Raw genomic sequence first — 25,748 nt, forward strand, 5'->3', positions numbered from 1 at the left:
CGGGGATCGGAGCGCTGCCGTTCCCGCTTCCCCTCCGCAAAGCCCCGCCCGGCCCCGGGGCCGCCCCGTTGGGGCGGAGCGCGGGGACCCCCGGGACTGCCGGACCGTGGGGATTGCCAGAGAGATGAGGCGGGGGTGCAGAGCGAGGAGACTTCATTGGAGCGGACGGGGGTGGCAGGAAGGGCCCCGCGGGGCTCCGGTGCTGCCGCCCCCGCCCGCGCCGTCGGGATCGGGGCTGTCCCGGGCCGAGCGGAGCCGAGTGGAGCCGTGGGGTCCCGGCGGGGGCTCAGCGGCCCCGCAGGCTGACCCAGAGCACGGCCGCGATCATGGCCAGCAGCGCCAGCAGCTGCAGCCCGGCCAGCACCGGGAAGTAGAGGAAAGTGCCGCGGGTCCCGTTCGGAGCGTCCGGCGGGAGCGTCGGGGTTGCAGATAGGAAGGAAGGATGGAAGCAGCGGCTGCCAGGCGGGCATCGTGTCCCTGTCACGCTCAGGGTGACACCTCCTGCCGTAGTGTGTCCCCAGCCCCCCAGCGTGGTGGTCACTGGTGCTGTGGGGGAACGTGCAGAGTCTGACACAAGAACACGACCCCCTTCAGAGCAGCACTGGCATCAAACAAGCACATTCCCATTCACACCCCGCAGCAGAAAGTGCCCTTGTCCTCCTTGGCCAGACCCTCCACAGTCACTGTGGAGAACAGGAGTGTGATTGTCCCGGCTGGAAAATCGGGGTTGCAGATGGGAAGGAGGGATGGATGCAGGAAGTGCCAGATGGGCACCTCGTCCCTCTCCATCTCCCCAAGGCCAGGGTGACACCTCCTCCCTGAGGCTGGACCCCGCCCCCCGACCCTGTAGTCACTGTTGCTGTCCAGGGAATATGCAGGGACTGACCTGGGTACACGATCACCTCCACATTAGCAACCTCATCAAGCTCGAATTTTCCCATTCGCACCCCACAGCGGAAGAAGCCCGCATCCCGTCTGTACAGCGGCTCCACAGTCACCGTGAATGCCCGGCGTGTGCGGTTGTCCCGGATGGAGAACCGGCCCCGCCGCACCTCGGGCTCTGACTCCGAGGTGATGACGAGGTCCTCAGCGCAGAAGACAATCAGTGTTGCCGGTTCACACCAGAATTTCGGCAAATTCTCCTGGCCAGGCCGGTACGTGCAGGTGACAGACAGGGATTCCCCCAGGAGTCCCTGCACCGTACGGGGCCCCTTCACTGCCCCGCAGCCTGTGGAGACACAGGAAGCCTCGGGAGTGCTGCTGCGTCACCGACACCTTCCTACCCTTCTGGCAGATCCAGTACAGAGCTCCAGCCCCGGTTCCACTCAGTCTTACCTGGCAGCAGTGCCCAGGCCAGCACCAGCAGGAGCCACATGGACGTTTTGGGGCAGCCCTCGCTGTTCTTCGTTGTGTCTCCGGGGCTTCACTTCCTCTTGTGCCTCTGGTACCACCTCTGTAACTGCTGGAGATTCAGCAAGTTCATGGCATTTCCTGTTCCCTCCAATCTCAGCTCTTCCTGGTCACTGAGAGCACTTGCTGGGCACTGTCCCCTGAGCCCTGACCCAGGGGTTTCCCTTTCTGCCCCCAGCATGGCCTCTACGGTGGGACAGCCTGCCTCTTACTGCTACCCTGCTCAGCCCCTCTGGACAGGCAGGGCACCCAGTGGGGTAGGTGGCTCAGCATGGCACAGGGACCCCCTGAACCCCAGACAATCCCCCAGGCTGGTCAGTGCTCCTGCATGGACACCCTGTCCATGCCATGGGAATGCAAAGGGGGAGCCCCAGCCTCCCGTCCCACTGTACATGGGTATGAGCACCCACTCCTCTCACCAGCACAACCCCCAGGCTGTTCCCAGCACAGCCCCTCGGTGGTCAGGATCCCCATGCCCTGATCAGGTCCCTCCAGACCTCCTCCTGTGTCCCCAGTCCCTGCAGTTGCTATATTGAGGGGCACAGTTGTGGAAGGACACTCTTCCATGGCTCTTGCTCAGCTACAGATAGGTTTTTGGTGGATCAGGCAGAGGTGGCAGAGCTGAGGCTCCTGTGGCTGAGGGTTCCCCTCCCCATGATGAGGCTCAGTGAGGCTGTGGTGGCGCAGGTGCCCCCATGCCCGTTGTGTCCCCATGTCCCCCCCAGCCACAATGCAGCGTGTCCCTACACAGATGTGCATCAGCAGCAGCTGCTACAGGCACTGGGCAGTGCTGGCATCCCAAGGATGGAGCAGAGGGACAGACAGACAGGCAGAGAAGGACCTGCAGATACCCAGCCTTTATTGCAAAGTTGTCTTCACTTGGCAGCTCCAGCTCAGCAGACACAGGATCTCTGCACCCCAAACCCTTCTCTGTGCAGCACAGGGGTTGCCAAGAGGGACCGAGGTTTCCCAGGGGCAGAAGTACCCAGAGCTGAGCACCTCCCAGCACGGGGTGGCCTTGATGGGTGGCATGGCCCCTGCAGGATGCGAGGCTGGGGGACAGGAAGGTGTCCCTGCGGCTCTGAGGGGGTTGGGATGGGCGGGCAGCTCTGTGCTCTGGTGCTGCTGGACGCCTGCAAGAGTTGCAGGTTTTCCTGGTCATGGCTCCTGCATCGACTCCTCACCCATTCTGCCCCACAAAGCACGGCCAGTGCTATGGGCACCTTGATGCTGAGGAGAAGCAGCAAGTGGATGACGCTGAGCTCAGACCTGTGTAGGAGAAAGGAGGTTATGTTAGAGCTTTAGTAGGGTCTAGGGGATGAGGATGGGGACTGGGGCACTTGCACGTTTGCCAACTGCCCTGCTTTCCCCCAGGATGCCCCTTGGGGAACCAAAGCTGGGAGATGCATGCAGAGGAAAGGATGTTTTTGGCCAGGGGATGATGTCGGGTGCTTGCCCAGATCCCAAGCCCTGACTCACAGCACTGGAGGCTCCCCACAGCCTCTTGGACACAGAGGGTTGCTGGTCAGTAGGCTCACATCACTGTCCTCAGTTGTGTTTGAAACAGCTGTAAAGGAAACAGAGCAAAGTGGAGACCCCCACACCCCCTGTGCTGCACTCTGCACAGCATTCTCTGCTCTGAGACTTCAGCCATGAAGCTGCAGGGGGTGGAGATGGAGGTATCCAGGCAATGCCCTGAGCACTGGGGAGGAAGAAGAGGAAAAAGGGGGAAGTTTACTGCCAGCTTTGCTCCCAGCCCCGTTTTACCTGCAGAGACCATCACCTTGGTGCTGTGCCACCGGCTGATCCCCAGTTTCCTCTTCACCCCGCAGGAGTACCGGCCTGCATCCCCCAGTGTGACACTGCTCAGCGTCACTGTGAATGAGTGTGCCGTGTGGTTGTCCCTGATGGACACCCTGTCCCGTGTCACTGTCACCTCCGAGCCATCGGTTTGGATGATGTGGGTCAAGCAAAACCGGAGGGAGTTTTTGCGGCACCAATACTTGGAGCTGAGCTCATAGCGTGGCTTGTAGCTGCAGGACACTGCCAGGGAGCTGCCCTGCTCCACTGTCACCTGCTTGGGGCCTGTCACTGCCTGGCCACCTGCAGAGGACAGAGACAGGGGCTGTAAACCCATCCTGGCATTGCCTCAGGGAGCCAGGAAGGATCTGAGCCCAGGTTTCTTGGGGGCACAGCCTGAGGGAGGCTGTGCCTGTGAACCCACTATCCTGGCGAGCAGTGCTGAGGTGAGATGTCCCCAGTCATTAAAAAAAGAGACCCCACCAAGCTTGTGTGTCATTAAAAAAGTGAAAAGCCTTTTCCCCAGGGTTCACAAGTCAGTGAACAAGAAAATCTCAGAGATTACACCCTGTAAATGCCAGAGGAAAAGTCTGGGATCAGCTGGGCTCTTGCCAGGACCACAGTGAGCTTCCTGGTCTGGATTGACCCCAGCCTCTCCACAGCTCTGTCAGAACCCCTGAGGTGGAATTTCCTGACCTGCGCTCGTGGCTCTCAGGAGGAAAAGGGTCCAAACCAAGAAAATCCTCATTTTCCAGCTTCTTGCTCCCAAGGTGGAATTTTCCCCGTGGTTTTCACAAAGAATCCTTCAGTATGGAGCCTGGCTCACATTCACATGGACGTCCCAGGAGTTTTCCAAGCTGCCTTCTCCTGTTGCTTCTTTGGGCAGTGCTTACCCACTGACCCTGGACGTCTTCTTTTTAAGACAGTTGCTTCCTCCCCTTCACCCAGGGCTCATGACTCACACTGGGGTGTTCCATGACAGAGACACAGCTTTTCCTCTGAAATAGTTGCTGGGTTCCCAGGAAAACACCAAAATACAGCAGGTTGCTCTGCCGTGATGACCATTCCAGCAGGGAGCAGAGCCTAAAGGATTTTGGGGAGTTTTGAGAGAGGCCAGGCCAGAGCAGGGATGCAGGGATTGGGGTAGAGGGAGTGCAAGTAAGCCCTTGTGGATGGACTGGTTGGGTACTGGGATGCTCTGGGATGATGGACAGACCTCCATCCCCCTGCACTGCTGCTCCCCAGCTCCCGAGTGGGCTGCCAGCTTGAGCTGGGCTGCTTTTGTTTGTTTTCTCAAGCACAAGTCTCTCGTTTCCTCCCCAAACCACTTTTTTTGGCACAGCTGTGGGGTTTTGAGTGACAATGCCGTTTCTCCCCCAGAAGCAAATGCTTCCACTAAAAGTTTCAGAAACCCAAACACAAAAAGCAAAGCAGCTTCCCCAGCAGCTGCCTTGCTGATGGCTTTCTTACAGTATGCCCCTTGGAAAGAGCAGAAAGCACAAACCTCCAGAATCCCCTTCTCTCTCAGTACCTCACCATGGCAAGAGGAAGCTCTGAGTTTTCCTTTTTTGGTCACCAAGTAACCCCTGCATTCCCAGCTGACTGGTTGAGAGCTGAGTTACTGCAAATAACAGCAAGATCTAAACTCAATAAACCTCTGGAGATGGCAAACCTGCATTGTGCTGAGAAGCTTCCCACTCTAGCCACCTCATCTTCCTTGGGGGTGTCCAGCAAGGCACAATGCATCCTTCCCACCCTTCCCTCAGAGTGAGAGGAGGATTGGGAGAAGTGGCCCAGAGATAGAGGCTCTGGATGGAATGTGCACAGGGAAGGAGCCTACAAAGGTGTTTGCTGCATGAGGATTTCGAGGGCAGCTCTGTTACCTGAAAGCAGACAGAAGTACTTCTTCAAAGAGCCACTTTGGTCAAGTTGCTGGGGAATTTTTCAAGCCACATCCATGCTGTGTCACTACTATCACATCACTATCACATCACCATCACATCACTGTCAGATGTGAGGTGTCATTTCCGCAATTCCCAGGTTTGGTTCCTGGGCAGGAAAAGCAGCTGCCCAGTCCAGTGCAGGGGCTGAGACTCCCAGCACGGACTGGGCCACTTCCTCCCCATCACGGCAGTTCCCAGGAATGTGTTACACCCTGGAGAGCTCCTCACTCTGTGTCAGTGGCTGAAGGAAGATCTCCTTCCAGCCCCTGAGGATACTGCAGAGATTTACAGCCACACAACATCAGCACTGTGACTCCCACGTGGGGTTTTATTCTGATATTTCTCCTCTCACCTGCTGCATGAAGGGGCCCTGGCTAAGGGGGACACTGACTGGGGGCTGTCAACGAGGTGTTTGCAAAGTGCTCAGTGCCTCAGCCCCAAAGCAGCTCAGCAGCGTGTGAACATGCTCCAGGAGGGGAAGGTCAAGTTGAGAGCAGGCAGGAATGAGGAACCCCAGAGTGCTGACACAGGAGTCTGTCACAGGAGGGGTTGTGATGTTTATCCCAATTAAAATGTCAGTCGGAAAGAGAAATCAGACAGGAAGTAGAGCAATTCTGACAGAGCCAGTGCAGCAGAGTGTGAGGAGGAATCACTCTGCCTCAGTAGGAAGAGCCCTGCAGAGAGCCCTTGCAACATCCTCCAGCCGGGGCGCGGGGTGGTCCAGATAGCCCGGAGGGAATGAACAAACACAGTTCCCAGCATAGGACTGGAGAAGATGCCCTGCTCTGCACCAGCATCTCTGGCGGGCTGTGAGACCAGACCTCTCTCTTTTAGCAGCAAGAGGCCCGGGAAGCACAAGGCAAGGCTGCTCTGTGAGGGCAAAAACATTGCTGGAACGCTTCTCAGGAATGCTGCTGATGCAGCCTGACAGGAGCACATCAGTTTGCCTTTTCGTCTGCGCCGCTCGCCGGGCTGGAGAGAGAACTCGCGCGTGGCTCGGTGGCTGTGCCAGCCAGCAAAGTGTGTCAGAGCCCTGGCAGCGCCACCGTGATGTGACATGGGCACGGCACAGGGGGTGAGATGAGCTGGCACCTGTGCCCCTGCAGCCCCTGCCCACTGCCTGCCCCGGGGCAGCACTCCCAGTCCCTGCCCAGCAGCTACAGGACACCATCAGACACTGCTTTTGCTCTGGTCCTGCAAGATTATAGGTCTGGGTTTGCTCTCTGGTGTTGGCTAAGAAAAAGACTTAAAGCCTTCCTGAACAGGCTGTAATTGACTCAATCAGTGCATCTCCTTAGTTCAAGGCTCAGCAGGAACAGATCTTCCCCACCTCTCACCCCACCCTATTATCCACCCCCACAACTGAGGAGAGGGTCAGACACTTTCCAAAGTCCTGTCTGCTCTGGACTACAATGATATTTCCAATCCCCGATTCTGTTATTTAATATAGGGCCTTTGAAAAATAATCAAGTAGTTTCGGTCTGTTCTTCACGGGCAGATTAACAAGTTTGGTGAAATTGTCCTTAGGAGATAAGACTGAGTATAATAATTGCAAATGTAGCTCCTTTAGTGCTGGCTGATTGAGCAGGCACTGTCTGATCTCTCCTTCCCGCTGCCATCTCAGATAACCAAGATAAGTCCAGATCATTTCCAGATTTCCTGATTTAACAAAGCCAGTAAAAGCAGCACAAAACACTTGCCGACTGGTGGTGAAGGATTTCCTCTGGGCTTTGCCTTAGGCTGGACTTAGCCAAAAAGGGATAAGGTAGGAGTTATTTAATGCAAGGAAATTAAGAATTCATTCTCGGTGAATCAGAGGATGAAATTCAGATTCCTTCCTAGCTCACGGGGAAGGAATGACTTCAGCAGGGCTCCAGTTTCCCCCAAATGTGTTGTACAGGCAAATCCAGGGAGATACAACAGCAGTTAATGGGATTGGGCAGCAGAGAACGAGCAGGGGCAGGCGAGGAGAACAGTGAAGCAGAAAGTCCTGAGCTGGATTTAAATCTTCCACTGTTAGAGCTGTACTTCCCAAGGCAAATAAACAAGTAATTAAGGTACCAGGGATACAGTCTACCAGCAACAGACCAAACAATGGATCTAAATTGCAGCTTCATTTGGAATCATTCCTGCCGTTTACAGGTCATTTCCTCTGATTTCATTGCTCTGCAATGATTTCAAGTGGTCAGCTCTTGCTCGGGGCTATAAACTGCTCACTGGCTGCCAGAAGCCTCTGCCGGGTCTGGGGGAGTCTGGCAGAGCAAGTGGTTTGCTCTGGATGGTGGGGAAATGCATCTCTCAGTGTGTGAGGCGAGGCAGGGATGAAGGTGTTGGGCTGCTGGGCTCTGATAAAGCTGCAGATATCACTTATCTACAATGGGTCAGGTCCTGCAGCGCCATAAAGTGGGATAAAGCCCTTGGAGCAGGGCCAGGCTGTGCTGGTGCCTGTGTTTTGCCAGCAATCTCTGTTGTCTCATCAGGCTGCATTACAATTGGAGATATCATGATAGACAGGAAAATTGTCTTCCTCCTGAGCGAGGTTAAAGCTGCAGAGCCAAGTGTGGCTGGTGCAACACCAGTGACTGCAGAGAATGGATAACTTGACTCTGTGAGGCTCTTCTTGCTCAGCAGCAGCTCCTCCCTGCTCTCCTTTGTGATTAAGGATAGGAAACAAATATTGCTGGGGTCTCCATCCTCAAGGGGCCATGGCAGCCATGGGACATGCATGGAAGGGATTGTGCTAACATCCATGGGAGTTTTGACAAGTTCTTGGTGTATTAAAGAGTTGACCTGGGCCTGTTGAAGCTCCCCTGAGGTTTGCTGCTCTCTTCTTCTTGGCCTTATCTGGTGTGAAGTCTGTGCATTGTGATTAACCACTTGTTAATTACCTGATCTGGACACCAGAGCTCGTGATATAATTTATTTTTGTGCTGTTGATTGTCTTCTAGTGCATGAGGCCATGGCCTGGCTGCAGGATGGTCTCTGTCAGGTTGGATTAGGCTTTTTGGCCTCCGGTCAGCCTGAACCCCACTGTCCCTATTGGTTTTTAAATTTTTTTCTGACTGTTGCTTCCAAGTTCAACCATCTGACCCAGCAGATCTGTCTCTGAAATCAGAGGAAACAAGGGGCAGATATAATTAGCAATGTCAGGCCCAGGCAGTCAAACAGCAATCAGATGGGTGCAGATGGCCCTTGGAAGCATGGTCTGTTCCTCTGGCTTGGGGCCATCTGCTGATCTGGAAGAGGGAACTGGAGACTGAATCAAGTATCTCTTAAATAAACTTCTAAGTAAAGATTAATTTTTTTTTTCACAGTGCAATCAGCAACATCAGATTGCTCCAAAGGGAGTCGTAAGCAAAAGGATCTCAATGAGATATCGACTGTCACCTTCAGGTTTAAGCACATATTCCTCCTGCTTCAAAATACAATTTTTTTTCACTCCAAGCAGGGTCCTAACAGGGCTCTGTAATTCCAGTGGGATCCCAACAGGGACCTGCTGGGGTAAACCAGGCTCAGCACCAGTGTGGTAAAGAAGCTGAAATGGCCTGGTTAGCAAGAGCTGCTGCCCCTCTCCGGGGTGACACGGCTGTGACCACACAGCTCTGCACTTCACCCCTGCCCCTGGGCTGTGTGGGCTGATGGCTGGGATAGTGTCAGACGGAGCAGGAGGCACTTAGATGTGGGCATGAAGCTCCTTAAGCGCCAACGAGCCCGCTGTGAAGCCGGGCTGGAGCAGCACAGCGGGCCTGGCTCGGTGCTCTCAGCTCGGCACTGCTCGGAGCTGGGTCAGAAAACCTCTGCCAGGGCTGGCCGTGCCTACCGCAGCGGAGAGAAGGGCAGCGATTCCCGGCGGCGAGAGCAGGAACCCTCGGGCTCTACAGCGTCGGGGGATCCGTCTGTGACCCTCATCTCTATCCCAGAGATGGGGATGGGGAGGTGAGAGGGACCAGCGGGTGTGCGGAGAGTCCGGCGGGCTCTGCCGGCGCGGGGGACGCTCCCACCGTCTGCCCGCCCCCGGGCGGGACCGGCCTCTCCCCGCTCTCCCCCCGCTCCTCCTCGGGAGCCCTGCGAGCGGCGGCGGCGAGCACCGGGCACTGCCGTCCTGCGGGCACCGAGCGGGCTGTGCCGCACCGGGCGGGCGCTGCGGGCCGAACCGGGCCGGGCGGTGCCGGGCGGGCGGGAGCTGCCCGCGGTGCTGAGCGGGGCGGGCGCTGTCCGCGGTGCTGCAGGGGCTGCCCGGAGCTCCCGCAAACCCCCCCGGCCATGGGGGCCAGAGCCGCCGGCCCGGGGGGGGATGGCTACAACGAGGCGCTGCTGCACAAGGTACGGCTGCGGATGGGATGGGAGGGGGCACCGGGGAGAGGGCTGCAGAGCGGGGATACCGAGCTGAGCGCCTGCTTGAACTTCCCGACAAATTCCGTCCCTCTGCTTTCCTTGCTTCTCGTCCCCCGGTGGGGTCCGTCTGTCACCCCCATCCCGGCGCGGCGGTAGCGGGGACACGGCTGCAGTTCTGTCCCCCTCGCAGGGATGGGCAGCCCGCAGGGGTTGGCCCCGGTCCCAGCCACATCCCGGGTGATGGTGGGGAGGGGGTGGCAGGGTTCGGCGTGTTTGGGGAGCCAGGAGGGCTGGAACGGGGCCAGCCCCGCGGCACAGCCCGCAGCCGCCCTTCAGCCGCTCCCGCTGTCCTGAGCGTGCTCAGGGCGGGTCGGGGGCAGCTGAACCCGGGATCTGTCTGCCAGAAGCAGCCTGAGGAGCCGCGACTTCCCTGCCATGAAACAGCGCTGTCCCAGACACGTCCATTCCTGCCCTTCCTGCTTTGAAATCCTTCTCCTTTGCGGCGTTCCTGGGACTGCGTTTTGTAACTCGTGGGACTGTGTTTTGTAACTCGGAGGGTGCTCGGGGCTGGTGGTGTCCCTGCAAGGCGTGGGGCGCTCAGGCTGTGCTGCGGGGACAGCAGCAGCAGGGCTGTTTGCTCTCTGCAGTCAGGTGCTGCCCTGCAACTCCTGGAGTCATGGAGGAGATGCTGATTTATGACAGATCCACCCATCACTCCTTCCTGCTGTCCTCACACTGCTTTCCTGCAGTCCCCGGTGACTGTGCAGGAACTGGCACTCTAGGGGAAAAGCAGGGATGGGACAAGATGAGGGAAGGGCTGAGGCTCTGTGGATCCCTCTCCACAAATCCCACTCTGTTCTGTATCCTGCTGTACTCAGGGCAATATGCCAGCCCTTGATTAGCAGAAAAACATCAATTACTAGCAGGTCTCATTTCTGTTGTACATGGAATACATAGGACATCCCCCCAGAGATGACTTGAGAAACTTTGATTCTTTGCAAAGCCTTAACTCTCTCTTCTCCAGCAATGAACTGCTGCAGTTATGGAAGATCATTGGTGGAAATGAGGCTCTGGGCAGAAGATCTGTCCAGGAAAATAACCATCCCAGTCCCATGATCCCTGTTGTTTCCCTTGGAATTTTTCTGCTGCTCCTGGCTGAGCTTCTTGTCTTGCAGAAAAAAGGCTGCTCTCAGTCTAGGGAAGTGAGGCAGCAAATACCTCACTAGATCTTGTGTCTGAGCAAGCAATCGCATTTCAGATGTACTGAGAAACCCCAAGAGAGCTTTGCAGTCTGGAGACAAGGATTAAACCCAGGCATGGGCAGGAAATGGGCCAGGAGCAAACCAAAGCAGGAACAGCAGATTTGTTCTGGGCTGTTCCAGAAAAGTTTCACTTGATATAAAATGACAAATTCTGCTTTCAAGGTGGTTTGACCCATTGCCAAATTATTCATCTTCCTGCATGATTCTTGGATCCATCTACTTGGAGCAAGACCCAGGGGCAGAGGGACGTGGTGGATCAGCTGTGGTTGGTCCAAGGTGTTAGCAGGGGGCTGCAAACAGGGATCTCCTGCACAACCTGAGCCAGATTTGTTTGATGCACAGCCCTAGAGCTCATGTCTGCAGGGCTGAGGTACAGCCTCTGCCAGGGCAAAGGCTCAGCTGGGCTGGCAGAGAGCCCCAGGCTCTGGCTCAAGGCAGTGTAAGGGTCTTGGCCATGGTGAAATAGTGCCTGGGTAGGTGGGGACAGCCCTGAACTGTCCCTGAGGCACAGGACAGCTTCTAGCAGCATCCAGCAGCATCCAAGCTGTCCTGGAACACTGCTTGGAGCAGGGGGGAGGCAGCACGATTTTGTATAGCGAGCAGGTTAACAATAAGTCTCAGGGACTGAGAAACTCACCCTGAAAGAACATGAAAATGGGGTGCTGAGGGGCTGAAAGCAACCACAGCTTCACCCTCAGACCTCTCCCAGGGCCATGTCCCAACTGAGCTCTGCAGGCAGCTGTGCTGGGGGCAGGTATGCATTTGTTACAATTTTTTGTGATAAATCCTGCTCACCTGGGCAAAAACTTGTGCGTTTGGGGCTTCAGCAGCTCTCTGGGAGCAACACCATAGTCCATGGAGGGCATTTCTCCCTTCCCTGCATCCCTCTGACTGGGGTTTTACCCCGTTAGGCTTCCACTGGCTATATTTAGCTCAGGTCCAGGTTCTGCATGTTAAATCTCGAGAATGAACTGGGAAGACAACCTCAACCCACACGCTGTCCCAGATCTCCTCCCGCCTGGCTGGCACCGGAATTGCAGCGGTCGCCTCCCTGCGCTGCCTTGACAGCCGTGCAAAACCTCTCTTCCCTCAGCAGGTTACACCAAAATATCTCTTTTGCTTGCTGGCTGCCAGCAAGGGTATGGGAAATTTGAATAGTTTTGCCTTGTTCCTGCAGCTCATGCCGAGCCAGCAGTGATTTTGACTGGAAGTGATTCGTCTTTCTAGCTCCAAATTTGTCTGAATTAGCCACAAAACTACTAATCCAAGGTGCAGGGAGGGATATTTGCTCTTTTCTTAAGGCAGAGCAGGCAGACAGGTCTTCTCAGGAAGGTGTTAAAGCTGTATCTGCTTTTCTGTGGGGTTGTGGGGTGGTGATGTCAGATTACGTCTGCCCACTCAGTGGAAATTATTTCCTTTAATGGGAAAAATGGATTGCTCTGAATGTGCTGGGGATCAGCAATGGTGATGTGGGACTGCCATCAAGTGATCCTCCAGATCTTGGGAAGATTTCCCTCTGTGCCTTGCCCTGGCACTGCTCCAACCCAACACCACCACACAGAGAAGAATAACAGCACCAAAAGGAATCTTTCAACATTTTACTAAAGTTTCCCATGCAAAAAAGTACCCCTGGGAAAACCTGGGAGGCTGAGAGGTGCAGGGGAGGTCAGTCTGTGGCTGAGGATGGGAGAACAGTCTGAACTTTGTCACTGGGAGACTTCTTGCTATCATGACTCAGTCATGTCCAGCCTGAGGTTTTGAGTGCTGGCTAGCCACATCTTCCCCACTGTGGGGTTTTTATTCTTGTTTTATGTTTATTTGGTAACCAGGAAGGCCACAGTGATTTCCACTGTGCTGTGCCTCCACAGAGCCTGTGAGCTTTTCCTAAAGTCATTAGGAATATCTCTAGGCTGATCCAGGCCAACTTTTACTACTATTATTAAGTCATGAAGCAATTCATGAGTTGTCTCTACTATGAATCCCATTTAAATTATTAATAGAGGAATCTTCCTTTTATACATGTTCTCTGTAAACCCTGGGCTCTGGAGGCTTTCTGGTGCTCATTCCAACCAGCTCTTCTGTCTCCATAATTAATGCTGTTCTCTGCATTAACTGCTCCCAAACACAGGGCTGCAGGGTGCACCCAGGCTTGTTGCACATCCCAGAACCAGTATTTTACTGGAAATAGTGTGTAACACCAAAACAGGCAGCACTGGGGTGCAGACACTCCATGGCAATGAATTCTTGGAGTGTTTTCATATCCAACTGCTTCTGGGCATATCCTCTCTGCACAGGGAAGGGTTCTGGGCCCTGGGGAAAAGCCAAGGGGGAGTTTGGGCAGAGAAATTTCCCCTGGGGAAGGGGTGACCCAGATCCTCTGGCCCAGAGATTTCTGCCTCCCATCATCCCCCCAGACCCCTTGCAGGCTCCCAGCTCACGAGGCTGCTCTGAATGTACAAGTGACGTGCAAACAGCCCAGGCAGGGGGGAGGGAGAAATCTCTGGCTGTGGATCTGGGCACAGCTTGCTGCCTCTCAGCACACAGGTCTGTGCAGCAGCATGCATCTGGCAGAGGTGCAGGGCTCCCTCCTGCCAACAGCTCTGCTCAGCAGGTCGGCCTTTTCTCAGAAGAGGTTTGGTGTTTGGGATGTTTTTTTTCCAAGGGAAAGTGCTGATTCACCGAGGGAAACACTCACTGAAGCGTATCAGTGAGCAGGTTCCAGGCAGGTTGTGGGGTGGTGCTTTGTGCAAGGCAGGATGCTGATCTCCTGCCAGACCATGCCCATGGGGTGTTTGTGGTCCTCAAGCTCCCTGGCTCTTAGTTTCAGCCCACTTCTTTGGGAGCTGTGGGATGCAGGAATCACGGTTCCAGGTGCTGTGGATCCCATCCAGGGCATGGAATCATCATCTGCTGGGGCTGCTCAGGCACTTAATTAAACACTTTCCTTCACACTCATCCTGCACTTCACAAGGGGGGATGCTCAGTGCCTGAAGTGGTGCCAGGGTTGGTCACACCCTGGGGCACTTTGGGACAGAACAGGGATGGGACTGGACATGCACAGAGTCTCCTCTGCTTATTGGGGAGGTACTGAAGCATCTTCAGGGGGGGACGAAGGGCTGAGGTGTCCCAGGAAGGAGCAAGGCTGCTGGAGCTGCACTAACACAAGTCAAGCAGGGAAAAAACCAGATCCAGCCAAGTGCAGCAGAGGTGGATGTAGAGAGTGGGGAGGTTCAGCCCCAGCACCTCACTGGCTCATCCCTGCAGCCTCAGGGGTGACAGGGGACCAGTGACAGAGGGGACACTCAGTGTTTGACAGAGCTGCAGCTTCAGGAACACCCATGTCCTGAAAGACAGAGCCAAAACCACTTCTGAGCAAGAAGCCTGTTAGCAGAGTGTTTATTTTAACTTGTGTCCTGTGAAAGGGTTGAAAGTGCCTCAGTTTCCTGAAAGGATGGGAATGTTTGCACCAGTGGCTCTGTGAACAAAACCCAGATACCAGAGGGGAGGGGGGGGTTTGGTTTGCACGGCAGCTCTCCCTAAGGTCAGGGATTTGGAGGGACACAGGCAGGAGCAGAAGGGAAGATGAGCTCCCCAGGGATGCAGTGTAGGTACCAGGGGATGGGCTGGCAGTGTGGGAGCTGCTCAGGCAGTGACAGCTCTGGGAGCTGCACAGCTCTCTTGTCCCTTCTGCTCAGGGTTGGGAGGGGTCTGGGGCTTCCCATGGAGGCTGGAGAAACAGAGGGACTCTGTGACTTCAAACCCATCCCTTTGCAGGAAAGAGGGCTGTGGGTCCTTGGTGTTAAGGCAGCACAAAGGCAGCCCAGTGACCCAGAGAGGCTGCGTGGCTGTGGCAGCAACCGTGTGCAGCAACTGCAGGAGATGCACTCTTTACTAAACAGTTTTGGCCCTAATCCAGTTACTCCAAAGTCCTCCCAAAGAGCTTTTCCAACAGGGCTGTGTGAGCCAAGGCTGGTTCTTCCCAGGCCCGGGCAGGAGCATCTCTCCTGCTCACTGTCCATGACAGGCTGTGCTTTGCTTTCCCTTCCATCTCTCCTCTCTTGGACAGGGTACAGTGGGGCTCAGGCCTGAAGATCATCCCAGAACACATTTCATTAATTACAGAGATGGACAGAAGGGTGGAAATTCTTCCCTGGGCAGGTGGCAGGACCAAAACCAACAGATCTGGGGCTGGGCTGGGCCCTCCTGATCCTGCTGCATTCACTGCCACATCCCCCCAGCACCCTTACCCAAAAGTCTGGCCTCCAGCTGCACACTGGTACTGCAACTCCCCCATCACCTGTACCTGCACTGACATCTCTTTACCTGGTCCTTGCAGACAATCCTGGTTGGAGACAGCGGCGTGGGGAAGACATCTCTGCTGGTCCAGTTTGACCAGGGCAAGTTCATTCCTGGCTCCTTCTCGGCCACTGTGGGCATTGGGTTTACGGTAAGAGCCCAATCCCTGGTCCCTGGGCTGTGCACTCACCCTTGGGGAGCAGCTTTATTTGGGGAACCAGAATCTATGAACCTGTGGTAAGCACAAATAATTGGATAGTTCACCTTGGTGCTGCTGGATGATGGGTTAGGTTTGGCTGTGTGCTTCTTGGCATGCTTTGGACTGCGGGGAGGGATGAAGGATGGATAAAGCTCCACATCCCAAAACCCTCAGTGGGGCTGTGTCTGAGTGCAGCCTTTTGCTTCACACTCGGAAAGCTGCCTTTGGATCAGCTCTGCTCTGCCAGGGAGATGCCAGCCTGTGTCCTGCCTGTGTCCTGCCCTGGGCCCTGGCAAGAAGTCAGGCAGATGGTGACAGTGCTGGGGAAAAGCACTCGGCTGCCATCCAGAGCTATTTGCAGAGCTGCCGCGGGGTCTCAAGTGGCTCTGATGTGTGTGTCCCCTCTCCTGGGGGAGCCTGGGACAGGGACAGTGCTTGGGACCTCACTCCAGACAGACTGACATCCCTTCAGCATCATGGCAAGGCTGGGGCTCAGCAAGGGGCTGTTACCCATGGGGTGCTATTACCCACAGGGATTTTCTTTTTCATCCAGGCCAGGGAAGTAGGGAAATGTGGTACCAGTGGGGGTGGATCTGAGGCCAAGAAGCTCGGGGACCAGCACCGGGGTGCCCCTGCAGGCAGTGCCCAGCCCTGGGCAGGCAGAGGAGGCTCAACCACACCACTGATCTCTGCCAGCTCCCAGCTGCCTTGTTTCTCCCAAAGCAAATGCCAGCGTGTGGAATTGATGCTCAGCCAGGAGTTTTTCCTGCCCAGGAAGCTCCATGAGCCCCAGCACAGTTTGCCATATCTTTCCAGCCCACTCCCCATCTTGCTGCAGGAAAGCTCAGCCTCTTCCAGGACCTCTGAGTGCCTCCAGCCTGCAGCTCATGGGAACTTTCCTGGCCAAAAAGCATATATAAACTATAAATCCCCCAGCTGGGTCTGAGCACAGTTACAGGACTGGAAATACAGGTTCTATTTCCCGGGGGGCAGTGGAAGGCTTGGCTGGTGCAGGAGCCAGCAGCCCAGGAAGGTGTGGGGGTGGATGCCATTCCAGGGGGCATCTCTGCCATCTGGCCTCCCACAGCCACATGTGGCCTTTGCCTGGAGAGCAGCAAGGGGCACAGCTCTGCACGGGAGCCCAGCACCCCTGAATCCCAGTGGAGTGAGCAGGGATGGGGGTGGTCCTGGGATTAGCCCTGGTATGGGGTCAATGGGATAGCCCAGGGGAAATAGATCAGGGAGAGCTCAGGATCATGGAGTGGTGTCTGTAAGGCTGAAGACCTTGGGCAGCTGTAGTGCATGGACTCGGATGGGGTTTTATGGAGCAAGTTTTTGGATAACACAGCATCCCTCTCCAGGGATTTCTCCCACATTCCCATGCCTGGGCTTTTCCTAAATGAAGCACAGTATGAGCTGGCCCCAATGGCTGGTGTAGGACACAGGGGGCTGTGAGCTGCCAGGGGGACAGGGAAGCCTGGCAGGCATCCCGGATGAGACACAGGCGCCGCTGAACCGGCTCGACACAGCCCGTGGCTTCCGGCTAACGGCCCCAGCTCCGCTTCCCTCCCGGCTTCCCCGAGCTGTGGTGCTCACCCGGGGCTCAGCTCAGCACCACCGGGGCTGCAGCAGATGGGGCAAACCCCCCAGGCTGGGGTGGGCTGGTGGGGTGGGAATGGGAGCTGCCATCCTCACTGTCCCGGTGTGCAGGGTGGGATTTTGGCAGCACCGGGGTCTCCATCCCTATACCCCCTGAGGGATGAAGGGCTTGTTAATTTGTGGGGTGAGCAGCTCGTCCCCTCCCCATCCATGTGTCCGGAGGGATGTGCCAGGGCTCTACCTGCCGTCCAGTGCCGCCGAGCCCCCGGCAAACCCAAGCACTCCGGTGTCCCGGGTCTGCGGTGTGGGGGTCCAGCCGGGCAGCTTTCCACCCTTCAGCCTCTTTTTCCTCATCCCATGTCCGGGCTGGGCAGGGAAGCGGCCGCGGCACAGCGTCGGGGGTGGCTTTAGCAGGGGAGGAGTAGGAGGAAGAGGAGGAGGAAGGCGGGTGGGGCTGCAGCTCCCTGCACTCGGCGGCTCCGCTCGGACGCACCATGGGTGGCCCCGATGGGGCGGCCGGGATCGAGACCCCCCCGGCCGGGAGCGGGGAACCCCCGAAGGGCAGCGGGGATGTCCCGAAGGGCAGCGGGGACACCCCGGCTCTGCCCGGGGACTACGAACTGGCCGGCAAGGTGGGAGGCGGCGCGGGGTGAGCAGGGATGGACCCTCCAAGCTGTACCGGGGGGAAGGTTTGGGTTTGCTCCCCAGCTCGGGGGAGACAGGGAGGGGTCCAGGAAGGGTCCCGGGGACCTCCCGCTTCCTCCACTTCTGCGATCGCGCCCAGGAAGCGGCCGAGAGCCGGGGGGGGGGGAGAAGGGGATGGAGGTGGCAGCCGCAGCTGATCCCCCCAGCCCTTCTCTGCCCCGACAGTCCCCCGATACAGCAGCCGGACGTAGGGGTCCTCCCTCCCAGGGAGATGGAGACTGGGGGTCCCTGCCCGGGGGCGAGGGGGGACTGTGTCCCGGGGCAGTGGCAATGGGAGGGACCAGCTGCAGGAACAGGGCTTTGGGGGCCTCCCGGGGGAAGGGGGGCATGGCCGAGCTCTGCCTTTATCACCGCGTCATGCCCTTTTCAGGGCAAGGCAGCAGTGCCCCCCTTGACACAGGGCAGGGGGAGCAGGGCCCCATCCAGGCCATTGCAGCACCCCAGGGGCTCTGAGGTGGGAGCAGCACTTGTGTCCCAGATCCAGCCCAGGGTCCCCCCTTACCCACCCACAGCACCCACCTTGCAAATGTCTCTGCACCCCTGCCAGGCCTCGGAGTGGGGGGAACCCACCCTCTTCCCCTCCCATCTTGGGCGAGGGTTGCCCCAGGAAGCACCTTCTTCTTCCTGCCAGCCCAGGGGAGGCACGGGGCTGATGAACCTTTTACCCCCAAAATTTAATATAGAGCCTCAGGCTGAGCCTGGCACTGACACTGTCAGCTCTGGCACTTCCCACTGCCTCGCTGAGCTGGTTCCAAAGTGGTCCTGCACATTGCCACATTCCCCAAACTGCTTTTATTGCTTTGCCTTTATCCTCCCCTCTCTAACTCCTCTCTGTGTTGGGCGATTTTCCTGTTTGAGGGAGAAAACCAGTTTTTAAGTTGTTCTAGAGTGAGGTGAAAGCAGAACTGAGCACTGTTCCCAGCCACCCTCTAGTCCTGGGGAAGGATTTGACCAGCAAAGTGAGGTGGCAGGAGGCAGGGCATTTCCAGCCCCCAGCTCTGGCATTCGCTGTCCCATCCCTGTGGAAGGTGGCCATGGCTTGCTGTGTTTGCTTGTCCCAGAGGCAGTGAGGTTTTTCAAGCTCCAGCATCCTGGCAGGGTGAGAATGTGGGGATGGACCTTCCTGCTGGTGTCCTGCTTGCTGCCGTTTTCCATCCGAGGCCAGATGCAGTCAGGTTAATGATTGCTGGGCAGGAACAGGTCGCTGCAGGCGAGCAAGAAGAACACAGCATCAGGAAATGCTGTGTTTATGGAGCCCAGCATCGATCCTGGCTGCTGCCTGCCTGGGTCCAGCAGTGCTGGAGTGGCCGGAGAGCCTGGGCTGAGCCTGTTTGCTTAGCAGGAGGGGAAAGGCTCCGTGTTTGCTTTGGTGTCTGCAGCAGGCACCGGCAGGGACAGAGTCCCGGACACGCAGGGTTTGCCCAAGCCATGCATCAGCCTTCGGGCTGGGCACGCCCGGGTCAGGGGCAAAACGTGGGTGGAGGTGGCTCCACATGTTTGGACCTGTAGCTGTTTCTCCAGGAGCCTCCTGGCCTGGGACATGGCCAGGGGTTGGCCAGGAAATACCTCTTCTTGCCGCAGTAACTGCCTTCACACCAGCCCACCTCTTCTGCTCTCCCCCTCTTCCATGGCTGGGCTGCTCTCCTGCCCTGTGGCACTGCTTGGCTGCACCCTCAGGGGTTCCATCCCATGCCCAGCTCCCACAGAGCTTCCCAGACCCATCAGGACCAGCCCTGCAAGGGGAAAGAAATGGAAGGAGAGAAGGAACCGGGAAGGGCTCAGCACCAGTCAGGGGTGCTGCTCCCTCCGCATCCTGCTGACACCTCTTGCTGCACCCATCTTGCAGGTGATGTTGCTTGGAGACTCAGGCGTGGGGAAAACCTGCTTCCTGCTCCAGTTCAAAGACGGGGCCTTTCTCTCCGGGACGTTCATAGCCACCGTGGGCATAGATTTCCGGGTGAGACCACCACGGCTGCCAACCCCTCGCCTCCCTCAACCCACACCTCGGCCAGGACGGGGTGCTGGGAAGAGGGAACAGGGAGTTTTCAGCCTCTGTACCCCCACTAATCTCGCAAACAGCAGCAGGTGCTTGCAGGAACCCTTCCACCCTAACAGAAGGTCCCACTGGCAGTGTCACCTCTTGCCTTTAAATCAGCAAACAGCCTGGATTTAGCCCATCCCTGCTGTGTTTGTGGGCTGGGGGTGCGTGGTGGGCAGCCAGCTGCCCCACCATGCATGCTAAAGCCAACAGCTGGGGGGGACAAACACTGGTTGTTGTAGTTTCATTCCTTGAAAGGCTGAAATGGGCTGCCGAGGAGTCGTTAGGGTCACCATATCCTGTTTAAACTCCCCCACTGCTCTCTGCTCACCAAATTTCAGCTGCAGGTCTCTCTGGGGGAGTCCAGGGAGGCACAGCTGTTTGCAGCACAGGGCAGAGCAGGCGGGAAGTCATGGGGGTGTCCCCAGGCAGGGCTCTGCCCACAGCCACTGACACGTGTCGAGTGCGGTCGCCGCTTCCTCTGCCCCCACAGCTGCAGCTGCTGCTGTTTTCTGCCACTTCTGCTGCCCTGGCTGCGTTTAGGTTGTGGTGGAACTGGGGGTTGGTGAGCTGGTGGGCAGAGAGGGCTGTGGGTTTTCTTTGGAGGGGCCATGAGGCCCGTCCTTGTGGTAAAGTCATGAAAGAAGGAAAATCTGCTGTGTCCCACTGCTCAGTGCTGGTGTCCCCAGAGGTGTTGCCAGCCCATAGCTACCTGCTCTGCCTTGTGCAAACGTCCCCTCCAGCAGCTCACGGCTCACTGCTCCAGGTAATCTCCAGAGTCTCCTAGGGCACGTTTTTGTTTTATCCAACCCATTTGCTCAAGTGCTGTCATCTCCACATGGGCTGAATTTCCATTTCAAACAATTCCAGGCGACCGAATTATTTATAGGGGTCTTCTCTTTCCAGACTCATCCCTCTGAGTATGATTCTTTAAGAGTCTTAAAATAGCTTTTCAGTAACTTTTGCTTTTCTTTCTTCTGCCCTCTGGAGAGAAGCCCCTGCGCTTCCAAGATGAGAACAGCAATTGCTTAAGCCTCAATAGCTGCCTTCCCAGCTCAGTTGGAAATGCCTCCTTCCTTTCCCTGTCCCAGCCCAGCTGCCTGGCTGAAAACCATCCTGACCCAGGAGATTTCCTCCTGCCATGCTGGATAAAGCTCTGTGCTACATACAACCCCCCAGCTCAGTGTTTACAGCCACCTGTAAGAACCAAGCAAGGCTCCACCAGCAAGGAAACTTGAGTGATAACCTAGGCTCACCCAGCGCATGTCCCCAGGCAGTTTGTAGCATCCAAAGCCCTGAAATTACTGCAAACAGGATAAATTTTAGTGCAGCAGTGGCTCCTCAGCACATGGAGATGGAGAGTCCTGGCAGATATACCAGGGCATTTTGGCGAGCAAACATAAAAGCACACCAAGGTGTTATTAATAAATGCAAATTTATGTGTGGTTCATCCAGACCTCCCCACTTCCCCAGTTCTGCCAAACTTCCCACGGGCTGCTGCAATCCCGGAGTTTCCCGGCAGGAGCCAGAGTGGGTCGGTGTTCCCAGGATTTGCAGGGCAGCCAGCATCATTAACTGACTCATTAGGGAACTCGGGAGCCACAGGACAAGGACACTGGCTGTAGGAGATGAACGAGGCACCGGACCCAAGGCAGGCTGGGATCTTGCTCATACTGCTCTTCTCCACTGTGACTCAAGGGGATGCTGCTCTGGGATGTCCCTGTAGCTGCCAAGCAAGCAGGATCAGGGTTTGTAGCAATGAAGCTTCAACATCCAGCCCCACGGGCAGCCTGGCTTCATCCCACCAGCCCGGGGAGAGCAGCTGAGGGGCTGTGAAATGCCAGCTCTGTGTCAGGGCTGGCTGGCACATGCACCAAGACACTCTTTGGACTGATAAACCTGCTCTCCTTGTCTTCTGCAGAACAAAGTGGTGGTCGTGGATGGTGTGAAGGTGAAGTTGCAGGTGAGCTTTGGGAGAAGGGAAGTAACTCCCAGATGGAAACGCACCTCAGGCTGAGCATGGGAGTCCAGCAGGGCTCCAGGAGTATCCCCAGCTCGGGGAGGTTCCTCTCCCCACTCTCACTGGGGTGGTTTCTCGGCAGATCTGGGACACGGCAGGACAGGAGCGTTTCCGCAGCGTCACCCACGCCTACTACAGGGATGCCCAAGGTGGGTTTGGGGTCCAGTGGGGACGGGGGGACCATCCAGAGCACATCCCTGCAATGTGGGAACATGTCTGCCTCTTCCCCTCCAGCCCTGCTCCTGCTCTATGATATCACCAGCAAGATGTCCTTCGACAACATCCGCGTGAGTCCTGCCGTGGGATGGGAGTGTTTCTCCCCAGGGATTGGGGTCATGGGTGCCCTGCTTGGCTGGCTGGGTGTTTGGGGCAATTGGCAGCCTGTTTTACCCATAAGCACAGGCTGTTCTGGCCAGACCCAGTCTGCTGGGAGCTCATCCCAGAGCACCTGGCTGGGTGCTGCATGGCTGGGTGAGTTTTGTTTAAGGACACGGTGAATGCCTGGAGGGAGAAAACGTGGTTTGGGAAGGATGTGAACTACGGCTTGGGCTGTAGCCAGGAGACAGGGCGTTTTCAGGACTGCTCGCCTGTGATGCTTGAATAGTTCCCGTGCCGACAAAAAGTCATTATCCCTGTCCTCGTGGGGGAGAGATGGGTGTACTGAGGGGATGTAAGGGCTGAGAGGGCAGGGACAGGGGTATTGAGGAGATGGGGATGAGAGGGAAGGGAGTGGGATACTGAGGGGTTAAGGGCTGAGTTGGGAGGGACAGGAGTACCCTTGACCCTGACACAGCCCTGCTGCCCCACAGGCCTGGCTGACAGAGATCCATGAGTATGCCCAGAAGGACGTGGTCATCATGTTGCTGGGCAATAAGGTGCGTGCAGGGTTCCAAGGTGTATCCCCTTGCACCCCGGGGTTTGTTGTGCTGTGCCGTGCCCTTGCCATCTCATGGCTGTGCAGGGATGGGGCTCTGCCTGCACCCTCTGCCGGGCTCTGCTGCTTTCTGGGCTCAGCCAAGCCCAGAGGTGACCCCAGAGGTTTGGGGGGTCAAGGGGGCAGTATTCCCGGTAGCCAGCGGGTGGCAGCACGAGGCTGAGGCTCCCTGTACGGGATGCTCCCGGTATGGGACACTGTTGTGTGTGGGATGGCCACCCAGGCCTGGATGCGCCCCTGGACCTCAGATAACCCCAAGCTCTAGAGCCCCAGCAAGGTCACAGATTCTCTCAAGCAATCCTAGATGCTGCTGAATGCCCAGTGCTCCACTGGGTACTGGACTTTTTCCTGGGATTAGATGTCCCCTGGATCCTGGATGATGTCAGGTATTTGATGCCCACCGGGGTACCGGAGCCTCCGTGGGTCCTGGATGCCCTCAGGATGCTGCCCCAGGTCCCTAGTGTCCCCAGATCCCAGATTCCCCCTGCCATCCTGGATGCCACCAGGTCCCAGATACTCCACAGATCCAGGATTCTCTGGGCAGTGGATGCTTCTGGATCTGTCATGCCCCTCATCCCTGTCAGCCCCCTGAGCACCCAACGCTGCTAACTGGCCTTGTATGTGGTGACTTTTCCTTCCCTTGGCAGGCTGATGTGAGCAGCGAGAGGGCTGTGAGGACAGAGGATGGAGCATCACTGGCCAGGGTGAGTTGTGCCAGGGTCTAACCCAACTTCACCGCCTCCCAAAAACTGCATGTCACTCAGAGTCCCCATGCAGCTGTGCCATCCCCTGTGATGGATGCCTACAGCTGCCTGGCTCTTGCAGGGGCAGCATGGCAGTCACCTGCACACAAAATCTGGGCCAAGGCAGGGAATGGATGACTCCCAAGCCTTGGCCAGGCAACAGGGGTTATTCAGAGGCCCAGGAGGGCATTTTGGGGATAGCCAGCAAGAGGGTATTGCTGCCCTTGCAGGAGTACGGGGTGCCTTTCATGGAGACAAGCGCCAAGACAGGCATGAACGTGGAGCTGGCCTTCCTGGCCATTGCCAAGTGAGTACCTGGGGTCAGGAGACTGAGCAAGGGAGGTGTCCCCTGCAGTCCCACCACCTCCCACACTGGCACTGGAGTGTGTGAGAGGGTGTAACACAGCCCTACCACTCCAGGGAGCTGAAGCAGCGCTCAATGCAGCCGCTGGACGAGCCCCACTTCCAGATCCACGACTACATCGAGTCACAGAAGAAGAAATCCGGCTGCTGTGCCTTCTCCTGAGGGTGGCCCGGAGGAGCTGGCAGGCCTGGGGGCCCAGGCAGGAGGCAGAGCAGGGCCCAATCCTGCCCTCAAGTGCCAGAGGGAACCAAGCTCCGGCAAGCCAAGGTGGATGGGACAGCACAGTGGAGCAGAGGGACAAGGAGGGCCCTTGTCCTGGTGCCAGGATCCAGATCATGCTGCCCTGTGGAGCAATGACCTGTGTGCCACCATGGGAATCACCATGGTGTGGTGACTGCCAGCCTGGCCAGTGAGCCATGGTGATCCATCACCTCCATCACATGAGCAAGGTGCAGAACACAGCCACACACCACACACCTCACTGAGGGACCCTTGGAGCAGCTGGAGGGGCTGTACCATGGATGAGCCCCCCTGCAGCCCCCAGTCCTGTCCTCCCCTGCAGCCATCCCTGCTCTCAGCACTGCTGTTGTCCAACTGGAAGGGCCTGATCCAGCCCCTGTGTCCTTGGTGCTGCCAGGCTCTGGCTTCCCCCCAAGGAACCTCAGCTCTGCCCCCCTGGGCTGCTCCACACCCCGCTGCCCACGCTCAGCTGTGGCTCCTCATTGCTGCAGTTGCTGCCATTGGCTCTTATCCTTCTGCCACCATGAAGGCAGAGATGTCCCCATTGTATCGTGGCTCTGCTCGAGGGAAGGGCTGGGATGGGGAAGGGTCCAGCCAAACCTGCTCCCTGCCCACACAGCTAGTGTGAGAAGAAAAATTCCCCTGGGAGCATCAAGCTGATGCTTGGGGCACTTCTGTTACACACAGCAATTTGGAAAAACTTTGCTTCCCCCATGTTGTAGCCACAGGAATTAGAGAATTTATTTTTTTTAACAAGAAAAGCCTTTTTCTTTTCAATCCCTTCAGACTAAACCATCTCCAGCCTCATGCAGGAGATGCCCATGGTGGGGTGATGCTCCAGCCCTGCCGACTCCCAGGTCAGGCTGGGTTTCTCTCCCATCACTGCCCTTGTATTCCTTCTGCTGGCAAATAGCACCTGGAAACCACTTTCTGGAGAGCAGATGCCTGAAACCCTTCAGCCAGCAAATGCTGCTCTGCTGGGCACTGGACACTGGGCACTGGGACATCCCTGGTGCTCAGCCCAGCTCTTTTGCTCCCTCCAGCACACTCTCCACTCCCCTGAGCACTACCCAGAGCGGTCAGACGGTGAATATTTGGTTGTAGCTGAAGCACTGATGCAGAGAGCAGCTGTGGAGGGCATGGTACTGCTGTACATAGCAGTCAGGGACTGTCCAGCACATCTGTCCCCATCAGCATCTTCCCTGACCCTGCACCTGACTGCTCATCTCTCACCTGCCCCGGTGCCTCCTCCACCTCTGCTCTGCTCCCGGGTCTCTCTTTGCAAGTTTACAGATTAAAGCTGGGTATTTTTGAGGCTTTGCATCTGTCTGGTTGTTTATTGCGTGAGAAATCCCTGCCCTGGGTCTGCAACGTGGGAGGCTGCTGCACACAGGCGCTGCAGAGCAGCCGGGCTGGGGGGCCCTGGGAGCAGCCGTGAGGCGGGGGAAGCACCCACTGCCCCTTCCTCCCTGCTTCCCTGCCGGGGCTTTTGTTGCACATTTCAGCCAGACCAAAGGTGAGAGGGGAAGAGTAAACATGGCCTGTTAAATTAAAACCAACCTCCTCCCCTGCTGTTCTCATGGTGCGGAGTCCAGCATTCCCCAAATAACTCCGTCTTCCCACCAATGGCATTGCTGCTGCCGCTTGGCTGATGTCTGCAAAAAAAATGCTGGATGGCTTCAACACAAACAGACGTTGGCTCTTTTCTCTTTTCCCCCTCCTGCCTGAGCTCCTTTCACGTCACTCCAAGATGCAAAGGGCAGGAGGAGGCAGCTGGGGCACGACGGTCCTGCCTGTGCCCTGCCATCCCGCAGGCAGTGTTCGACCCAAAAGCAGCTCCAGCTGTTTCCTTTGCTGCTG

General features: G+C 56.9%; 3 protein-coding genes and 2 long non-coding RNA genes across 8 annotated transcripts; 1 reads left to right on the plus strand and 4 right to left on the minus strand.

Moving 5' to 3' along the window:
- Window positions 1-136: 136 nt before the first annotated feature.
- On the minus strand, window positions 137-1,425 carry LOC146429540 (CMRF-35-like molecule 4). Its single transcript, XM_085077694.1, has 3 exons — window positions 1,336-1,425; window positions 887-1,228; window positions 137-546 (listed from the first exon to the last, which is right to left on the minus strand). The coding sequence occupies exons 1-3, from the start codon at window positions 1,373-1,375 to the stop codon at window positions 287-289; spliced, it is 642 nt and encodes a 213-aa protein (XP_084933820.1). The 5' UTR covers window positions 1,376-1,425; the 3' UTR covers window positions 137-286.
- Window positions 1,426-2,262: 837 nt separating this feature from the next.
- Window positions 2,263-4,478, minus strand: LOC146429541 (CMRF35-like molecule 5). The gene is made up of 5 exons (XM_085077695.1): window positions 4,427-4,478; window positions 3,907-4,293; window positions 3,178-3,513; window positions 2,890-2,977; window positions 2,263-2,679 (listed from the first exon to the last, which is right to left on the minus strand). Exons 2-5 carry the CDS (start codon window positions 3,956-3,958, stop codon window positions 2,304-2,306), a joined length of 852 nt encoding a protein of 283 aa, XP_084933821.1. The 5' UTR covers window positions 3,959-4,293; window positions 4,427-4,478; the 3' UTR covers window positions 2,263-2,303.
- A 4,776-nt stretch (window positions 4,479-9,254) lies between these two features.
- On the plus strand, window positions 9,255-25,211 carry RAB37 (RAB37, member RAS oncogene family). 4 transcript variants are annotated; one of them, XM_085077698.1, is made up of 10 exons: window positions 9,255-9,476; window positions 15,087-15,197; window positions 19,396-19,506; window positions 21,509-21,550; window positions 21,690-21,756; window positions 21,842-21,894; window positions 22,417-22,482; window positions 23,189-23,245; window positions 23,515-23,591; window positions 23,705-25,211. In XM_085077698.1, exons 1-10 carry the CDS (start codon window positions 9,417-9,419, stop codon window positions 23,808-23,810), a joined length of 750 nt encoding a protein of 249 aa, XP_084933824.1. In that variant the 5' UTR covers window positions 9,255-9,416; the 3' UTR covers window positions 23,811-25,211. The 4 variants fall into 4 exon arrangements, with proteins under 4 accessions (XP_084933824.1, XP_084933826.1, XP_084933825.1 ...); XM_085077700.1 differs by lacking the exon at window positions 19,396-19,506 and having other exon boundaries at window positions 9,256-9,476; XM_085077699.1 differs by lacking the exons at window positions 9,255-9,476; window positions 15,087-15,197 and adding an exon at window positions 17,339-17,476.
- On the minus strand, window positions 12,334-17,175 carry LOC146429543 (uncharacterized). The gene is made up of 3 exons (XR_014855598.1): window positions 17,086-17,175; window positions 15,074-15,278; window positions 12,334-13,593 (listed from the first exon to the last, which is right to left on the minus strand). It is a non-coding gene; the product is annotated as an uncharacterized LOC146429543 (long non-coding RNA).
- LOC146429544 (uncharacterized) lies at window positions 18,323-19,400 on the minus strand. Its single transcript, XR_014855599.1, has 2 exons — window positions 19,154-19,400; window positions 18,323-18,753 (listed from the first exon to the last, which is right to left on the minus strand). It is a non-coding gene; the product is annotated as an uncharacterized LOC146429544 (long non-coding RNA).
- Window positions 25,212-25,748: the final 537 nt, after the last annotated feature.

The sequence above is a fragment of the Lichenostomus cassidix genome, chromosome 18 (assembly GCF_008360975.1).
Source record: "Lichenostomus cassidix isolate B80296 chromosome 18, HeHo_3.0, whole genome shotgun sequence".
Lineage (NCBI taxonomy): Eukaryota > Metazoa > Chordata > Aves > Passeriformes > Meliphagidae > Lichenostomus > Lichenostomus cassidix.

What these genes read in the sequence shown, in the direction of transcription:
- LOC146429540 (XM_085077694.1), bottom strand. Translation starts at nt 1,375, where the DNA reads ATGTGGCTCCTGCTGGTGCTGGCCTGGGCACTGCTGCCAG. An exon ending in GGCCTGGGCACTGCTGCCAG is followed by an intron (nt 1,229 to 1,335) that starts GTAAGACTGAGT and finishes GTGTCTCCACAG; the next exon opens with GCTGCGGGGCAGTGAAGGGG. An exon ending in GGAGGTGATCGTGTACCCAG is followed by an intron (nt 547 to 886) that starts GTCAGTCCCTGC and finishes GTTCCCCCACAG; the next exon opens with CACCAGTGACCACCACGCTG.
- LOC146429541 (XM_085077695.1), bottom strand. Translation starts at nt 3,958, where the DNA reads ATGAGGATTTTCTTGGTTTGGACCCTTTTCCTCCTGAGAGCCACGAGC. An exon ending in CAAGGTGATGGTCTCTGCAG is followed by an intron (nt 2,978 to 3,177) that starts GTAAAACGGGGC and finishes TTTCCTTTACAG; the next exon opens with CTGTTTCAAACACAACTGAG. An exon ending in TGTGGGGAGCCTCCAGTGCT is followed by an intron (nt 2,680 to 2,889) that starts GTGAGTCAGGGC and finishes TCTCCTACACAG; the next exon opens with GTCTGAGCTCAGCGTCATCC.
- RAB37 (XM_085077698.1), top strand. Translation starts at nt 9,417, where the DNA reads ATGGGGGCCAGAGCCGCCGGCCCGGGGGGGGATGGCTACAACGAGGCG. An exon ending in CTGTGGGCATTGGGTTTACG is followed by an intron (nt 15,198 to 19,395) that starts GTAAGAGCCCAA and finishes CCCATCTTGCAG; the next exon opens with GTGATGTTGCTTGGAGACTC. An exon ending in TGTCCTTCGACAACATCCGC is followed by an intron (nt 21,895 to 22,416) that starts GTGAGTCCTGCC and finishes GCTGCCCCACAG; the next exon opens with GCCTGGCTGACAGAGATCCA.